Source organism: Oryctolagus cuniculus, chromosome 6, assembly GCF_051225735.1.
Source record: "Oryctolagus cuniculus isolate XC-2025 breed Fujian yellow rabbit chromosome 6, ASM5122573v1, whole genome shotgun sequence".
In the NCBI taxonomy this organism is placed as follows: Eukaryota; Metazoa; Chordata; class Mammalia; order Lagomorpha; family Leporidae; genus Oryctolagus; species Oryctolagus cuniculus.
Genome location: NC_142872.1, coordinates 135,460,573 through 135,476,771, shown reverse-complemented (window position 1 = coordinate 135,476,771; position 16,199 = coordinate 135,460,573). Strand labels below are relative to the sequence as shown.

At 39.7% G+C, this 16,199-nt stretch overlaps 1 protein-coding gene across 3 annotated transcripts in view; it reads right to left on the bottom strand.

The window, feature by feature from the left end:
• PKHD1L1 (PKHD1 like 1) overlaps window positions 1–16,199 on the bottom strand; it is a 200,319-nt gene that overhangs the window by 3,050 nt on the left and 181,070 nt on the right. For 2 of the 3 annotated variants that reach the window (XM_070075409.2, XM_051843973.3), the window contains exon 77: window positions 11,711–11,977. In XM_070075409.2, the coding sequence (XP_069931510.2) occupies window positions 11,711–11,977 (267 nt within the window). Of the gene's footprint in view, window positions 1–7,764; window positions 8,091–11,710; window positions 11,978–16,199 lie in introns of those variants that run through there. The other variant, XM_070075410.2, reaches the window with a different exon arrangement.

Below are 16,199 nucleotides of genomic sequence, written 5' to 3'. Positions count from 1 at the left end.
AAGTGCAGTGAAGGATGGCCCAAGTGCTTGGGCCCTGCACCCCATGGGAGACCAGGAGAAGCACCTGGCTCCTGGCTTTGGATCAGCGTGACGCGCCGGCCACAGCGCGCTGGCCACGGCGGCCATTGTAGGGTGAACCAATGGCAAAAGGAAGACCTTTCTCTCTGTCTCTCTCTCTCACTGTCCACTCTGCCTGTCAAAAAAAAAAAAAAAGTATTTGTCGGGGCCAATGCGTGGCTCACTTGGTTAATCCCCCGTCTGCGGAACTGGCATCCCATATGGGCGCCGGGTTCTAGTCCTGGTTGCTGTTCTTCCAGTCCAGCTCTCTGCTGTGGCCCGGGAAGGCAATGGAGGATGGCCCAAGTGCTTGGGCCCTGCACTCGCGTGGGAGACCAGGAGGAAGCACCTGGCTCCTGACTTCAGATTGGCGCAGTGTGCTGGCTGTAGCAGCCAATTGGGGGGTGAACCAACGGAAGGAAGACCTTTCTCTCTGTCTCTCTCTCTCACTGTCTAACTCTGCCTGTCAAATTAAAAAAAAAGTATTTGTCTACAGATATGGTACATTTTATACAGTAAAAATTACTTGTCTCTTCACAATGAGATATATATTTCTTGCTGTACTTCTCATTTGAATTTAAATCCTTTATAAGTGAGAATTAAAACCATAGTGTAAGAAAATTTATTTATTTTCTCTCTTCCTATGGAGAATTTATATATATATAAACATATTATATATATGTATAAGGATCATCTGCCTGAATTCATAAATTGCTCTGAAGAAAAACCAAAGGTAAATACTCTTGCCATGTAGCCTGGCACACTCATAAATATCTTATCCAAAGGAATTATTTTTTTCTGTTCATAGGCACAGATCCCATTACCATAGCAACCATAACTAGTTGGTCTTTAACTGGGTGTAAATTTTATACACTGTTATTTGAAATGCTAAGCCTTTAAGTCAGTATAAAATGCAATTTCTATGATTTTTGGAAGAAATTTTTACCACAAAAATCTGGTAAAGGAAAAGTTTCCTCATACATCCTACTTATTCATTTATTTAAACAGTTTTTTTCAACACGTACTATGGGCAAAGTGTGTTCTAAGCATTTTAGAGAAGTCAAAAGAACATATAACTCTTAACCTAAAGGAACTTCTCTAATAAAAGCAGAATTTGTGGGTAAACAGCATTGCTGGAAGAACAGTTTTCCCATGAGAAACTTTCTAATTTTAGTCTAATTGAGTCGTAATAACTGGAGAACTAAGGGTCTGCAAGTGGGGTGGCAAAAAGTTTGTAATTAGCTAGAGTGCCCTCAACTATTCAAGTACCTTACTGCAACCCAGATGGCAGGCCTTTCACTTTTGGTCTTACACATGTGTCTGTAGCTACTCTAGGGAGAGGAAAGTTGGGGAAATTAATCTCAATGTGTCTTTCACCGAAGATTGGACACCCCTTGCCAGCTGCAGTCACAAGGAAATAGAACATGCCCACTGATAAGTGTGGAAGAAGGGTACAACCCTTCATATAGGTTCCCCAAACCCAACATCATAATGAATTTTCATCAAAGTTTAGGCATTTCTCTTTTGGAGGGTACAGGTAATAACACCATAGGTATATGTGTTATTCTGTCTCTTTTCTTGACCTAGCACTGTCTCTGTCTACCTCCCTCAGGAAGAAGGATTAATTCTCTTTTCACACTGTTTTCACATTTTGCCACCAAAGATGTCTGGTGAAAGCAGGAGACCTAACAGTTAGGATTAGGAATCCCATAAAGTAATGATGAAAACCTAGCACAGCAAGTGCTAGCATGGTTCACTACAATGTCAGAGACCAAAACACCTTTCAATTGAGTGCTCTCCCACTTCCCCTGGAGGTTAGCCTTTGTCCTGGTCTAAGCAGGCATCTTGTTCCATGCAGCAGGAAAAAAAAAAAAAAAAAAGGAAGGGATGAGGAAAAGGTAAAGAGATGAAAAATAGCCAATTTAAAGGAGATTTCTAGAATATTCCACAATATTATATTTTTATAACCCTCTGCACAGAAGGTGGTCATTCCTCTCTACAAGGAAAGCTGAGAAAGTTATTGTTCTGGGTGGCCCTGTGCCCAGCCAATGATTCCAAGAGTCAGCACTCATGTAGTGCTTATTACATGCCAGACATTGTTCCAGCATGTAAGTGTGATAAGAAGTCTAATGGTTTAATGGGCCAGGCAACATTATAGAAATAAAACCAACAGAAGTGGCTCTCATTTACTGAAAGCCCACACCACCTGTTGGGCGCTGGTACTATAGCATTACCTGCCATGAATTTGATATCATCTGTCCCCAAACACCACACTACAAGTTAGATATTTTCTATATGTAGGGGTAAAGAAATTGAGAGGAAAGGAAAATAAGATCTTGCCTGAAGGAAAAAAGGTAGTAAACTGAAATCCTAGAATTTAAACAGGAATTTTAGACACAAACATGTTTTCCTAAAAACTCTATTCACAATGGAACACTTTCTCAAACTTGAAGAAAAAGGGAAGGCAATTAACTATTGGAACATAGGCTCTGGAATTAGATGGTCTGGATACCGAATCCCAGGTTTGCCATTAGCTCTGTGAAACTAAGCATTTTACTACTTCTTTTAGGTTTCAAGTGTTCTCATCTGTCAAAGGGAAAATACTTCATAAGCCGATTGTCAGAAAAGGGTCCGAGTTGTGTACTTAGCATCGCGTCTGGTACTTAGTGTGAAGTTAGAGTGTCAGGTTAGCATGTGGTGAACCTTCAGTGGATTGTTATTATTATTATTAATAGTAGATAACACTTTGGGGGATAAAAAAAAGAAGAGGTAAAGCCAGAAGTTGTTGCAATGATCAAAAAATGGATAGGACTTAGGAAAGAATTGGCACAGCAGTATAAGATATAAACATTTTACTTATTACAAGCACTACCAAAAGATATTCTTATTTCCTCCTTATTTTCTGTTCTTTACATTGACCAAGATAATATTTTATTTATACTTTACCAAATTTTCAGATCTTGGATAAAATAGTATTAACACACCAGAGGATATTTATGACTTGTTGAACAGTTAAACAGCCTATTTATATTAAAAAGTTATTCTAAAAATTTAGAGGAGGATGTTCAACCTAGGGTTTAAGACACCTGCCCACTTCCCACATCAGAGTGCCACAAATACATGGCAGAAACAAATACATGGGAGACAGGATTGAGTTCCTAGCTTCCAGCTTGGGCTTGGCCACCCCTGACCACTGTAGGCACTTAAGGAGTGAATCAGTGGGTGGGATCTCTCTCTGTGTGTCTCTCAAATAATAAAAAAAAATTAAAAATATTTTAAGAATTTAAATGTCAATAACTAATATGGCAATATTTAGAGAAACATTATTTAAAAGTAAAGAACCTAAAAGAAAAAAAAGTGGCTAACATGTGAACAGATGCTATGTGAAACCATATTACTCAGGGCTTCCAAAGGATTCAGTCATTTTAAAATTAGTCATTGAGGTACAGGTGTGTAAGTGCCGCTTGGGATGCTGGCATGGGCACCCCATGGTGGACTGGCTGGAGGGTGTACAACCTCCATGTCTAATCTAGCTTTCTGCTAATGCACACCCTGGGAGGAAGCAGATGATGGTTCAAGTACTTAGGTCCCTTGTCGCTCACCTTGGAGATCCTAATAGAGTTCCTGGCTTCTGGTTTTGCCCTTGCTTGGCTTATTTGGGGAGTGAACAAGCAGATGGAAACTTTCTCTATCACTCTTTCAAATAAATATATAAATAAATAAAATTAGCATAGAGTAGCTAATATGACAAAATGAACATAAGTACTGTGATAATTCTATGAAGTTCTTCTTTTTAAAAAGATTTATTTGTAAATCAGAGTCTCTCTCTCTCTCTCTCTCACACACACACACACACACACAGATATCTTCTATCTGCTGGTTCATTTTCCAGGTGGTCTCACAACTGCCATCTGCTGCTGCTCTCCAGGCACATCATTAGGGAGCTGGATCAGAAGTGGAGCAGCTGAGACTTGAACCAGTGCCCATATGAGATGCTGGCATTACAGGTAGTGGCCTAACCTGCTACACCAGAACACCCACCCTTTATGAGATGTGTAAAAGGCAGAGAGTCAAAAATTTAGATCAATTAAATCAGGAACTTTTTGCCAAAGTTTGTGGCTAAGAAACAAATTTTTACAATTTTCTTTTAGTGCCATATAGCTTGTGTTAGAAAATCCTGTATTGAAAATCTGTAGAAACATTATGACAGTTTCCAGTGGGTTGAATTAAAACTGTATGTGAAGAAAAAGTACAGACAATTGTCAATCTTGTGTCTTTTATAGTGTTCTGATATTAACAATATTTTTGTTTCTACTACAGCACCGAAATACAGGGTCTACAAATGGCAGAATTGGAGTTTTGTGAATTTGATTCTCTAACAGAAAGGACAACTCTTGGAATAGAAAATAAACTGGATTATGCATTAAAACACTTCATTTTTACATCTCAGCATGAAGTGAAGGCTTGTTGGGAGTGGGGAGTGGGAAAGTGTTCAGTTACCTGGTGGTGTATGATCAGTTATCTGTGCTCCTTGGACATGGCAAATGATGTGGGGGCCTCCAATTGAAAAGGAAACAAGGCCGCTAAGCCTTTGCTCGAGTTTACCGCACTTCCGCATTCCAGTGACTCAGCGTTTCCAACAACCCAAGATAGCCCCCGGGGAGGTACCTAGCCTGACTGGAGACTTGTACTGTACCTGTACTCATGAACAGTATGTGTCCTCAGCTGTGATAGGCCCTTGAGGGCATGCCCAGCTCGTGTCCTGCCTGACCTTTCAGCTGGTTGGCTCAACTCTCTTGTGCCCTGGACAGCCCCCTTTCTGTGTCTATAAAAGCTTTTCCCTCTCCCAATAAAGTCCGAGGACCTGGCTGCGCCCTGGGCATTGACTGATCTCCCGGCTCTGGTGTGTGATTCCTTTGCCGCCGACACTCATCATCCCGCTCGGCCCCCAAGCTCCCCAGGCTGGCCCTGAGGAGCTCTATGGGACCTGCTGCCCCATGACGAGCAGCAAAATGTTCTTCATGAAGGGGCTGTCATGTGTTCCTCAAAGACCTCATTGTGAAGGAACTTCTTAACTGCAGTTACTTCCAAATCATGACATTTCTATTGCATCTGTTGACGTGAACTTTCCTATGGCTTCTAGGCATCCAGTGGTCTCTTTCCAGTTTCATTTTCCTGCAGTTTATTTCCCTTCTAGTCAGCCCTCTTGGATAAGACATACATCCTCCCCACTGCTGTCAACCTGTCTCTCTCCCCATCACCCTTCCTTCCTCCCTCCCTCCCATTCTCTCTATCTCTCCCTAACACATAAACAGTCCTTATCAGGTGCATGAGAAACACACATGCATACTTTGCCCAGATAACTGTGGAGAAGCTAAGCTGGTATTTCCTAAACTGCCACCCTGAACTTGGTAGCCATCCACTGCTTCAGCCACCTACTCTCTGTTATGATTTACCAGCTATCATTCAGATTGAAGACCATCCTGTACCCTGAATCTCAGGGAACATCTGTTAAGCTTTCCATGAGCCTCTGCAAAGTGCCTGAGGCCCAGGACCATAGCCTCCAGAAAACTGTTCTTCAAAAAACCTCCTTTAATCTTCTGCTCTTTTAGTCTACTTTGAAAAATGTTAAGCTTTTTGTTCCTCCTTTTGTACTTTATCTTAACCAAAGTTCTATTTTAATATCTGGTTAAAACTATATCCCACAGTGGCATAGCAGGTTAAGCCACTGTGCGCCAGCATCCTTGGTTGAGTCCCAGCTGCTCCGCTTAGGAACAAGCTTACTGCTAATGTGCTTGGGAAGGTAGCAGAAAGATGGCCCAAGTCCCTCGTCCCTGCCACCTATGTGGGAGACCCAGATGGAGTTCCAGGCTCCTAGCCTCAACCTGGCCCTGCCCTGGCTGTTATGGCCATTTGGGGGATGAACCAGTAGATGGAAGATCTGTGTCTCCCCCTCTATTTATATAACTTTGCCTTTCTAATAAACAAACAAATAAACAAATCTTTAAAAATATCTGTATCCCTGGGACTTACAGAACAAATCCATATAAATAGACAGAAAGCTGCTGTCTTCCCCTCCAGCCTGGTCTCCTGCCCTTCTTCCTGTTATGTTTGGTGCTCCTGTAGCATCTAACTACCTGCTGATTTCCCCACCCTCCATGCTTCAATCATCCAATAGAAAGTACATAAGCATCCATTAGTGCCAGATCTTTTGTGAAATGACAGGAACAAATGCTGAGAAGGGTAAAAACCCTCACCTTCAGGGAGTTTGCTGTCTAGTGGTATTTCAACATTTGCTCTTGCCACCATACCTTCTGCTGGGATAACATTCCTTAATCCCATGTTCTTCAACACTCCTCTCACTCAACACTTCTTCTGGAAGCTGTTTCTCATCCCTTTCCATCCTCAAACGATGACCCCCCTGAAGGGGAGTGCTCCTGTTATCTACCCCCTTAGCACCATGCATCTACCTCTCTTATGTACCACGTTGTATTCAAATGATCTGTTTCCCAATTTGCCCAGTCATCCTGTCAATTCTTGGCCATAGCACCTGATTCTTTTTAGTCCTCTCATTCAGTAACTAGTAAATGCTAAATAAGTACTTGTTCAACTTAACGAAATGCCAAATATATACAGAGATATTTGAATTTACTGCATGGTAAATGTTTATCATTTTTCTGGTAAGAAAGACTATCAATGATCTGATGTTGATACACTAAGAGATGGTACACAGGAGAGAATGGTAAGAGCATTATTGAATTCTCTCAGTGTCCCAGAAACTTGTTGACTGTGACTTGCTAGAAAGTAAGTTTTGTTATTATCTACTCTACTTGCTCTGGACATAACTGCAATGCCTCTAGTGGGAGCTGTCAAACTAAGTGTTCCCTTTAGGATTTTCCTAGTGACAATTGCATTTTTATAATATTAGAGCTTTGGGTTAATTTGACTACACTAAAATGTGGGTTTTCTGCATTCACTCATTTATCCTCTTAAAAATAAGGTTCTTCTGTTTTGCTGTCGCCTGGAGTTGAGTGAGGTCGTACTCCTAGTAGAGATAGTTTTGAATGGAAAGGAGGTGTAGGCAGGAGTGTCTGGACTTGTTCCAAAAGCCCATTCTAGGCAAACTAAGGAAACTCTTCCTGGAATATAGGTCAAGATTTGGCAAGCCCAGAAATACAGAAGAGTCTACAATTGCTGGGGTTCCTGTGCATTTGAAAGACAGCAACTCAGTCTGAGAAAGGCTGAAACAATTTCATTTCTTAAAAGTCCTTAGAAATTAGAGTGGCATAGGTTGTTGGAAATCAGAGTCTCATGAAATAATAGGGAAAATCAGAGTCCTTCCCTCAATATATTAAAACTCTCAGGGCCAGCATTTGCCTTAGCAGTTAAGATGCTGGCATCCTGTATCAGAGTGCCAGAATTCAAGTCCTAACTCTACACCCAGTTCCAGCATACTTCTAATGTATACCCTGGAAAACACAAAATGATGGCTTAAGTGGGTGGGTTCCTGCTACCTGCATAGAAGACCTAGATTGACTTTCAGGCTCCTGGCCAGCCTTGAATGTTGAGGGCATTTGGGCAATGAACCAGTGGTCTGTCTCTCTCTTTCTCTGTGACTTTCAAGTAAATAAGATAAATAAAAAAAATTTTAAACCCCAAATGCTTCCAGTATGATCTAAAGAGTCTAAGTCAAATTCAGACAATCCATACTTTAGAGGATTCTTTGATTTATTGGTGTAATACTTTAAAGAATTCTTTAATTTATTGGTACAATAATTCAGAGGTGGTATACCTCTTTCAAATCAGAGATTTCTGGAGGTTTTTGAAATACAAATATAAGGAATCAAAACACTTTATACTTTGAAGAAATCAGATTTTTGCAATTAAAGCTAATTGATACATTTATGTATTATAAAAATAGTGTAGCATATTTTCTCAAAAATGTAGACTTCTTGTGCAACAAAATAGTTCATAAATAAGCATTCTTGTGTTTTTGCTTAGTCTGTTCTTCCAAAGAGCACTTTAGTTGCTTTCTGAAAAGTGAAAAAATATAAAAATCAATAATATATAGTGCCATTTCAAATATGTTTTAATTTTAAAATTTATAATATTTTATGGTATGGTTAATAAGACAAAAATAATAATTAAAAGTATTTAAAGTTTCCCAATTTAATGTTAAACAGAATTGTGGTACTTATATATTTTGTGGCCTATTTTCACATTCAAGTTATGCTGTTTTATTTAACGGATCTTCATGATTTTCTTAAAAGTAAAATATTTTTAATTCAGAAGGCAAAATTATAAAATAACCCAGCATTTAAATTCATTAATGGTGCTTAACCCTGTATTTCTTACTTGAAAAATGGTAATATATTTAGTAGCAAAGGAGAAGGCATCAATTAACTTTTTTATTTGGTAAAAACCCTCAAAAAGACAAAGGAATAGTATCATTTAGCAATGATTTTAAAATATATCTTTTCCAGTTTGGTACGATACTAAATTTTTTAGGAACAGTCAAGATGAAAGTCAGTGAAGGGGATTATAAAACAATGCATTTAATGAAGAAACACAAAATTCACAAGTATATATTAGGTAGTACTGACATATTCAGCCAATTAGATCTTATATTCAATGCTTCTGAGAGGAGAAAAGACGGATTTAAGTAAACATACCACACTATCAAAAAAAAAATAAACTACTGGTCTTTTTGTTAGAATTCTGGAGACAAGATAACTGGCAAAAAATATATATATGTGTGTGTATTGCTTATTTATTGTCCCTAAGCTCCATCCCCCATGTTTGTATTCAGAATGAGAGGACAGGACCCTGTCTCTGCAACATGTTACTTCTTTGATAGCTGGACCTCAGATTCTGCATCAGGGAGGAAAGGGCTTACTTCTTCCTATGGTATGGCTGCTGCTGCTGAAGTGCTAGCAGCTGCTTTTAGACTCCAGTTTGTCTTAACTCTCCCAGAACCAGTCTAATATACAGTATCTCTTCATCCTTCTCTACAAAAGCATTGACAAGTAAAATCTAGTCTTGGCATTTATTACTTGAAATACTACATATCTTTCTAAATAATTACTCTACCTCAAACTCTTCTTAAACTTTTATCAGTATGTCCAATGTGCTGTTTCTTTTTTACTTTGTGATTTATCAGAATCTTTCCCTCATTAAATCATATGCAAACTGATTAATATCTGCCAATGAAAGCTCTTTACAATTTTCCCTCAATACCCCCAACTCAACATGTCTCCCTAAATCACAAGTGATGACTAACTTTCCTTTTAAGATTTGAAATCAACCTAAACAAACTTTTGGTACTCATATTATGTAAGAAATGTGGTCCTATAAGTGTTCACAATTTAGAGAGGAAGATAACTTTTTTTTTTTTTGACAGTCAGAGTGGATAGTGAGAGAGAGAGAGAGAGAGAGAGAGAGAGAGAGAAAGGTCTTCCTTTGCCGTTGGTTCACCCTCCAGTGGCCGCCATGGCTGGTGTGCTGCGGCCGGTGCGCCAAGCTGATCCGAAGGCAGGAGCCAGGTGCTTCTCCTGGTCTCCCATGGGGTGCAGGGCCCAAGCACTTGGGCCATCCTCCACTGCCTTCCTGGGCCACAGCAGAGAGCTGGCCTGGAAGAGGGGCAACCAGGACAGGATCCGGTGCCCCGACCGGGACTAGAACCCGGTGTGCCGGCGCCGCTAGTTGGAGGATTAGCCTAGTGAGCCGCGGCGCCAGCCGGAAGGTAACTCTTAATGTAAGCTTAATGTATGTATACTACAAAAAGATCCATAATACAGGTATAAATAGAGTGCAACTGGAGACCAAGTGAAAGGAAAACTAAATGTTTTATATAGAGTGAGAAGGGAGAAAGGAAACTTCCTAGAGTAAGGGGGATTTGAGCAGAACCTAGAAGGGTATTTCGAGAGGCTGACTTGGTGAGCAGAGGAAGATGGCCCACATGGAAGGCATATATGGGATGGAAAGGATGTTTTCTAGGAATGATTTGGTAAACGTAGGCAGTCTTTAAAAGTGGTTTCAAGGCCTTGGTGTTGATTACATTTTTCATGTCATGAGGACTCTTTAAGCATTTGAGATAACCATTATTGTGTGAGCTTGTGCTTTAGTAAGATAAATCTGACAGCAACATGGAGAATAGGCTGGAAGGCTATGATAATAGGTCAAGTGAGAAGAAAAATGTAATTAGAGCTGTGAGACTTTATTTTTATTTTCACTTATTTTAAAGGCAGAGAGACATAGAGACACAGAGAAATCTTCTGTCTGCTAACTCACGCCCCAAATGCCTATAACAGCCAGGTCTGAGCCAGGCTAATCCAGGAGCCAGAGACTTCATTTGTATTTCTCACATGGGCAGCAGGAACCCAAATACTTGAGCCATCATCTGCTTCCTGCCAGGGTATGCATGCACAGGAAGCTGTAATTCAAAGTAGAGATAGGACTGGAAGTACACATCATGGTATGGGATGCAGGCAGGCATGGCATCTCAACTGCTTTACCAAATGCCTGCTCCACAGTAAGGCTTTAAACAGGGACCAATAAGAGACAAGGCTAAAAATAGATGGTATAGAGCACTTGAAGGGATATAGAGCTTGAAAGAAGAGGAATTGTATTATCCTGAAGGATCAGAAAAGATGGCATTGGCATTAACTGAGATGGGGGTAACAGGAAAAGTATGCTTGAAAGGAGAATAAGAATTCTACGAACATACATAGTTTTCCACTCCCACTTCTTTCTTTGCTCCTATCCTATCCCTGATCTTAAGTGTCTTTTCCTTTTCTCTCCAAATCTTATATATTTTATCTGGATAGTACCCTATCCAGACTTCCATGTGATGTTCATGGAGTAACACTTGTAGTCATGTCTAATCATTCTCTTCCATAAGAACCTCTCTTTCCTATTAATATCCCCAATATTCACTATCTTTGTATGCCTACCACCTCCAGAACTATCACCTTGATTTTCTTTAGTGAAACCAGATGTCCACTATTCTCAAGACATTGCCCATGTGACCCAGGAAAACCTAATTAGAACCCTGGGCCATGGTGACTGGTTCAGGAAGGGGCATGCAATAAAGTCAGGTCAATGAAATGGCTTTGAGACTTTTGCAGGAGCTGTTGGGAAATACATTTGCTTTTTCTGCGTTGGCTCCTGGACTGGCAGAATGTGACGATGGAGATGACGATGGAGATGATCCTCACATAAGTGAGGAGCCAACCTGGGAGTGAAGTGACCACCAATGAAAGTGGAATCAAGGGAGAGAGAGACACAGGTTCTGGATAGTATTCTCTGAGTCCTTGGGTCTCACCATTGCAGAACCAAGACTACCACTGGTCTTAGTCAAATGATCACTTCTACTGCCTAAACCTTTTCAAACCAAGTGTCTGCACCTTGCAACTGCAGAAGAGTTCTGAACTTAACTGCACTTCTTGTCCCCTACATTCTTCTAGGCAAACAAGTTTTGTGAATAACATTTCTTGTATCATTGTCTTGTTTCTTCCATTGAGACTCTCATTTTCTCTTTGTGTCCTCAGAAGTGCTGTGAATAAGTGCAGGGCACAAAGTCTTTATTTAAGAAACATTTACTAGTACCTCAATATATGGAGATTTATATCAAATAAAAATGAATCATACTTACATATAGATCTGTTCAAGATAAAAATTGAAGCCATAAATATTTCCAGGAGCAAGAATCTTCCTGTCAGACAGCAAATGACTACAGTCATTATCTGGGCAGATGGGCCCACAGTTGATGCTTTGCTATTGTTGGTGCTGCTGCTGCTGCTGCTGCTGCTGCCACTGCTGCTGCTGCCACCACTAGAAGCAGTCTGTGCTGGCAGGCTGAAAGTTCCAGATTCTACCCGAACAACATTATCCAGTATAAATTCAATCTTATAATTTTTTCCTAGAAAAAAAAAGCATCAAACAGTTTCACTTCCTTTTATTGTTTACTGATTTTCAAACAATTCCAATTTGGATTTCATTGACTTTCAAATACTATATGATTCCTAATGAAGTGTTTTTGGAAATTGGGTAAAAAGATTTAAGTACATTAACAGACTGCAGAAGAAAAACCATATGATTATCTCAATAGATGCCGAGAAAGCATTTGATAAAAAATAACACCCGTTCATGATGAAAACTCTAAGCAAACTGGGTATGGAAGGAACATTCCTCAATACAATCAAAGTAATTTATGAAAAACCCACGGCCAATATCCTATTGAATGGGGAAAAGTTGGAAGCATTTCCACTGAGATCTGGTACCAGACAGGGATGCCCACTCTCACCACTGCTATTCAATATAGTTCTGGAAGTTCTAGCCAGAGCTATTAGGCAAGAAAAAGAAATTAAAGGGATACAAATTGGGAAGGAAGAACTCAAACTATCCCTCTTTGCAGATGATATGATTCTTTATTTAGGGTACCCAAAGAACTCTACTAAGAGACTATTGGAACTCATAGAGATTTTGGCAAAGTAGTAGGGTATAAAATCAATGCACAAAAATCAACAGCCTTTGTATATACAGGCAATGCCATGGCTGAGGAAGAACTTCTAAGATCAATCGCATTCACAATAGCTACAAAAACAATCAAATACCTTGGAATAAATTTAACCAAGGATGTTAAGGATCTCTATGATGAAAATTATAAAACCTTAAAGAAAGAAATAGAAGAGGATACCAAGAAATGGAAAAATCTTCCATGCTCATGGACTGGAAGAATCAATATCATCAAAATGTCCATTCTCCCAAAAGCAATTTATAGATTCAATGCAATCCCAATCAAGATACCAAAGACCTTCTTCTCAGATCTGGAAAAAATGATGCTGAAATTCATATGGAAACACAGGAGACCTCGAATAGCTAAAGCAATCTTGTACAACAAAAACAAAGCTGGAGGCATCACAATACCAGATTTCAGGACATACTACAGGGCAGTTGTAATCAAAACAGCATGGTACTGGTACAGAAACAGATGGATAGACCAATGGAACAGAATTGAAACACCAGAAATCAACCCAAACATCTACAGCCAAGTTACATTTGATCAAGGATCCAAAACCAATTCCTGGAGCAAGGACAGTCTATTCAATAAATGGTGCTTGGAAAATTGGATTTCCACGTTCAGAATCATGAAGCAAGACCCCTACCTTTCACCTTACACAAAGATTCACTCAACATGGATTAAAGACTTAAATCTACGACCCGACACCATTAAGTTATTAGAGAGCGTTGGAGAAACCCTGCAAGATATAGGTACCAGCAAAGACTTCCTAGAAAAGACCCTGGAGGAACAGGCAGTCAAAGCCAAAATTAACTATTGGGATTGCATCAAATTGAGAAGTTTCTGTACTTCAAAAGAAACAGTCAGGAAAGTGAAGAGACAACCGACAGAATGGGAAAAATATTTGCAAACTACGCAACAGATAAAGGGTTGATAACCAGAATCTACAAAGAAATCAAGAAACTCCACAACATCAAAACAAACAACCCACTTAAGAGATGGGCCAAGGACCTCAATAGACATTTTTCAAAAGAGGAAATCCAAATGCCCAACAGACACATGAAAAATGTTCAAGATCACTAGCAATCAGGGAAATGCAAATCAAAACCACAATGAGGTTCCACCTCACCCCGGTTAGAATGGCTCACATTCAGAAATCTACCAACAATAGATGCTGGAGAGGATGTGGGGAAAAAGGGACACTAACCCACTGTTGGTGGGAATGCAAATTGGTTAAGCCACTATGGAAATCAGTCTGGAGAATCCTCAGAAACCTGAATATAACCCTACCATTCAACCCAGCCATCCCACTCCTTGGAATTTACCTTAGGAAATGAAATTGGCAAACAAACAAGCTGTCTGCACATTAATGTTTATTGCAGCTCAATTCACAATAGCTAAGACCTGGAACGAACCCAAAGGCCCATCAACAGTAGACTGGATAAAGAAATTATGGGACATGTACTCTATAGAATACTATACAGCAGTCAAAAACAATGAAACCCGGTCATTTGCAACAAGATGGAGGAATTTGGAAAACATCATGCTGAGTGAATTAAGCCAGTCCCAAAGGGACAAATATCATATGTTCTCCCTGATCAGCGACAACTAACTGAGTACCAAAGGGGTAACTTGTTGAAATGAAATGGACACTATGAGAAACAGTGACTTGATCAGCTCTTGTCCTGACGGTTGATGTACAATGTAATACTTTATCCATTTTAGTATTTTTTTTGTTCTAGTACCATTGGTTGAACTCTGTAATTAACACACAATTATTCTTAGGTGTTTAAATTTTAACTGAAAAGTGATCCCTGTTAGGAATTTGGAAAACATTATGCTGAGTGTAATAAGCCAATCCCAAAGGGACAAATACCACTTGTTCTCCTTGATAGGTGACAACTAACTGAGCACCAAAAAGGAAACCTGTTAAAGTGAAATGAACACTATGAGAAACGGTGACTTGATCAGCCCTCACCCTGACTGTTGATGAGCAACTCGATATGTTATCCCTCTTAGTATTTTTTTTTGTTTGTTCTACTTAATACTTTTGGTTGAATACTGTAATCAATACATAATTCTTCTTAAGTGCTGAAACTTAACTGAAAAGTGATCGCTGTTAAATATAAGAGTGGGAATAAGAGAGGGAAGAGATGTGCAATTTGCGACATGCTCAAGCTGACTTACCTCAAACGGTAGAGTTAGAAACATCCCAGGGGATTCCAATTCAATCCCATCAAGGTGGCATGTACCAATGCCATCTCACTAGTCCCAGTGATCAATTTCTGTTCACAATTGATCAGAATGATAGGACTAAGAACCAAAGGGATCACATAAACAAGAATAGTGTCTGCAAATACTAGCTGATAGAATCAAAAAGGGAGAGAATGATCCAACATAGGAAGTGAGATACACAGCAGACCCATAGAATGGCAGATGTCCTAAATAGCACTCTGGCCTCAGAATCAGCCCTTAAGGCATTCGGATCCAGCTGAAAAGCCCATGAGACTATTTCAGGCATGGAAAGCCAAGACACTCTGGGGAAAAAAAAAACCTAAATGAAAGATCTCCACGAGTGAGATCCCAGTGGAAAGAACGGGTCATCAAAGAAGGAGGTACCTTTCTCTGAAGGGAGGAGAGAACTTCCACTTTGACCATGGCCTTGTCTAAAAATTATCAGAGTCAGTGAACTCAGGGGGCTTCCATAGCCTTGGCAGCTCATGACAAGAGCCTAGGGTGATTACTGAGGCCATAAACAAGAGTGTCAATTGGTTAAGTCAACAACAGGAGTCACTGTGCACTTACTCCTCATGTAGGATCTTTGTCCTTAGTGTGCTGTACATTGAGATTTAATGCTATAACTAGTACTCAAACAGTATTTTTCACTTTATGTTTCTGTGTGGGAGCAAACTGTTGAAATCTTTACTAAATGTATGCTAAACTGATCTTCTGTATATAAAGAGAATTGAAAGTGAATCTTGATGTGAATGGAAGGGGAGAGGGAGTGGGAAAGGGGAGGGTTGCGGGTGGGAGGGACATTATGGGGGGGAAGCCATTGTAATCCATAAGCTGTACTTTGGAAATTTATATTCATTAAATAAAAGTTTAAAAAAAAAGATTTAAGTACAAACAAGTATAGAGAAGGTCACAGAGTTCAATCTGCTCATGAACTAGATTTTCATTCTGCAGCAACAGTTCCTGCATCAGAGGATTCCTTCCCACACATGGACTATTTGAACTGAGGCACGATAGGGAAGGGAGATGATGGTGTTGGATCCATGTTTCATCCCTGCACATCTGACTTGGGGAAGGGAAGCTTCAGCCATATTGGGGACATAGGTATGATACTGAAATTTTTATTTTGAAGAATTTCAAAATGTTAAAAAAGAGTACAACAAACTACCATATGCCCTAAGCTCAGATTCAGTATTTTAAAACCATTTTTCACATTTGCTTTAAGTCTGATGCTATTTTTCTATTGCAGGACTTTGACCTTTCTTTTCTTCTTAGCTCAGGTAGACATCTTAGAGAAATATTGCTACATGCATTTACAGCATGAAAGATAAAGAGTTCATCCAAATATTTTTAAATCTGCATGTTAAATTTTCCTACAGTTTTTATA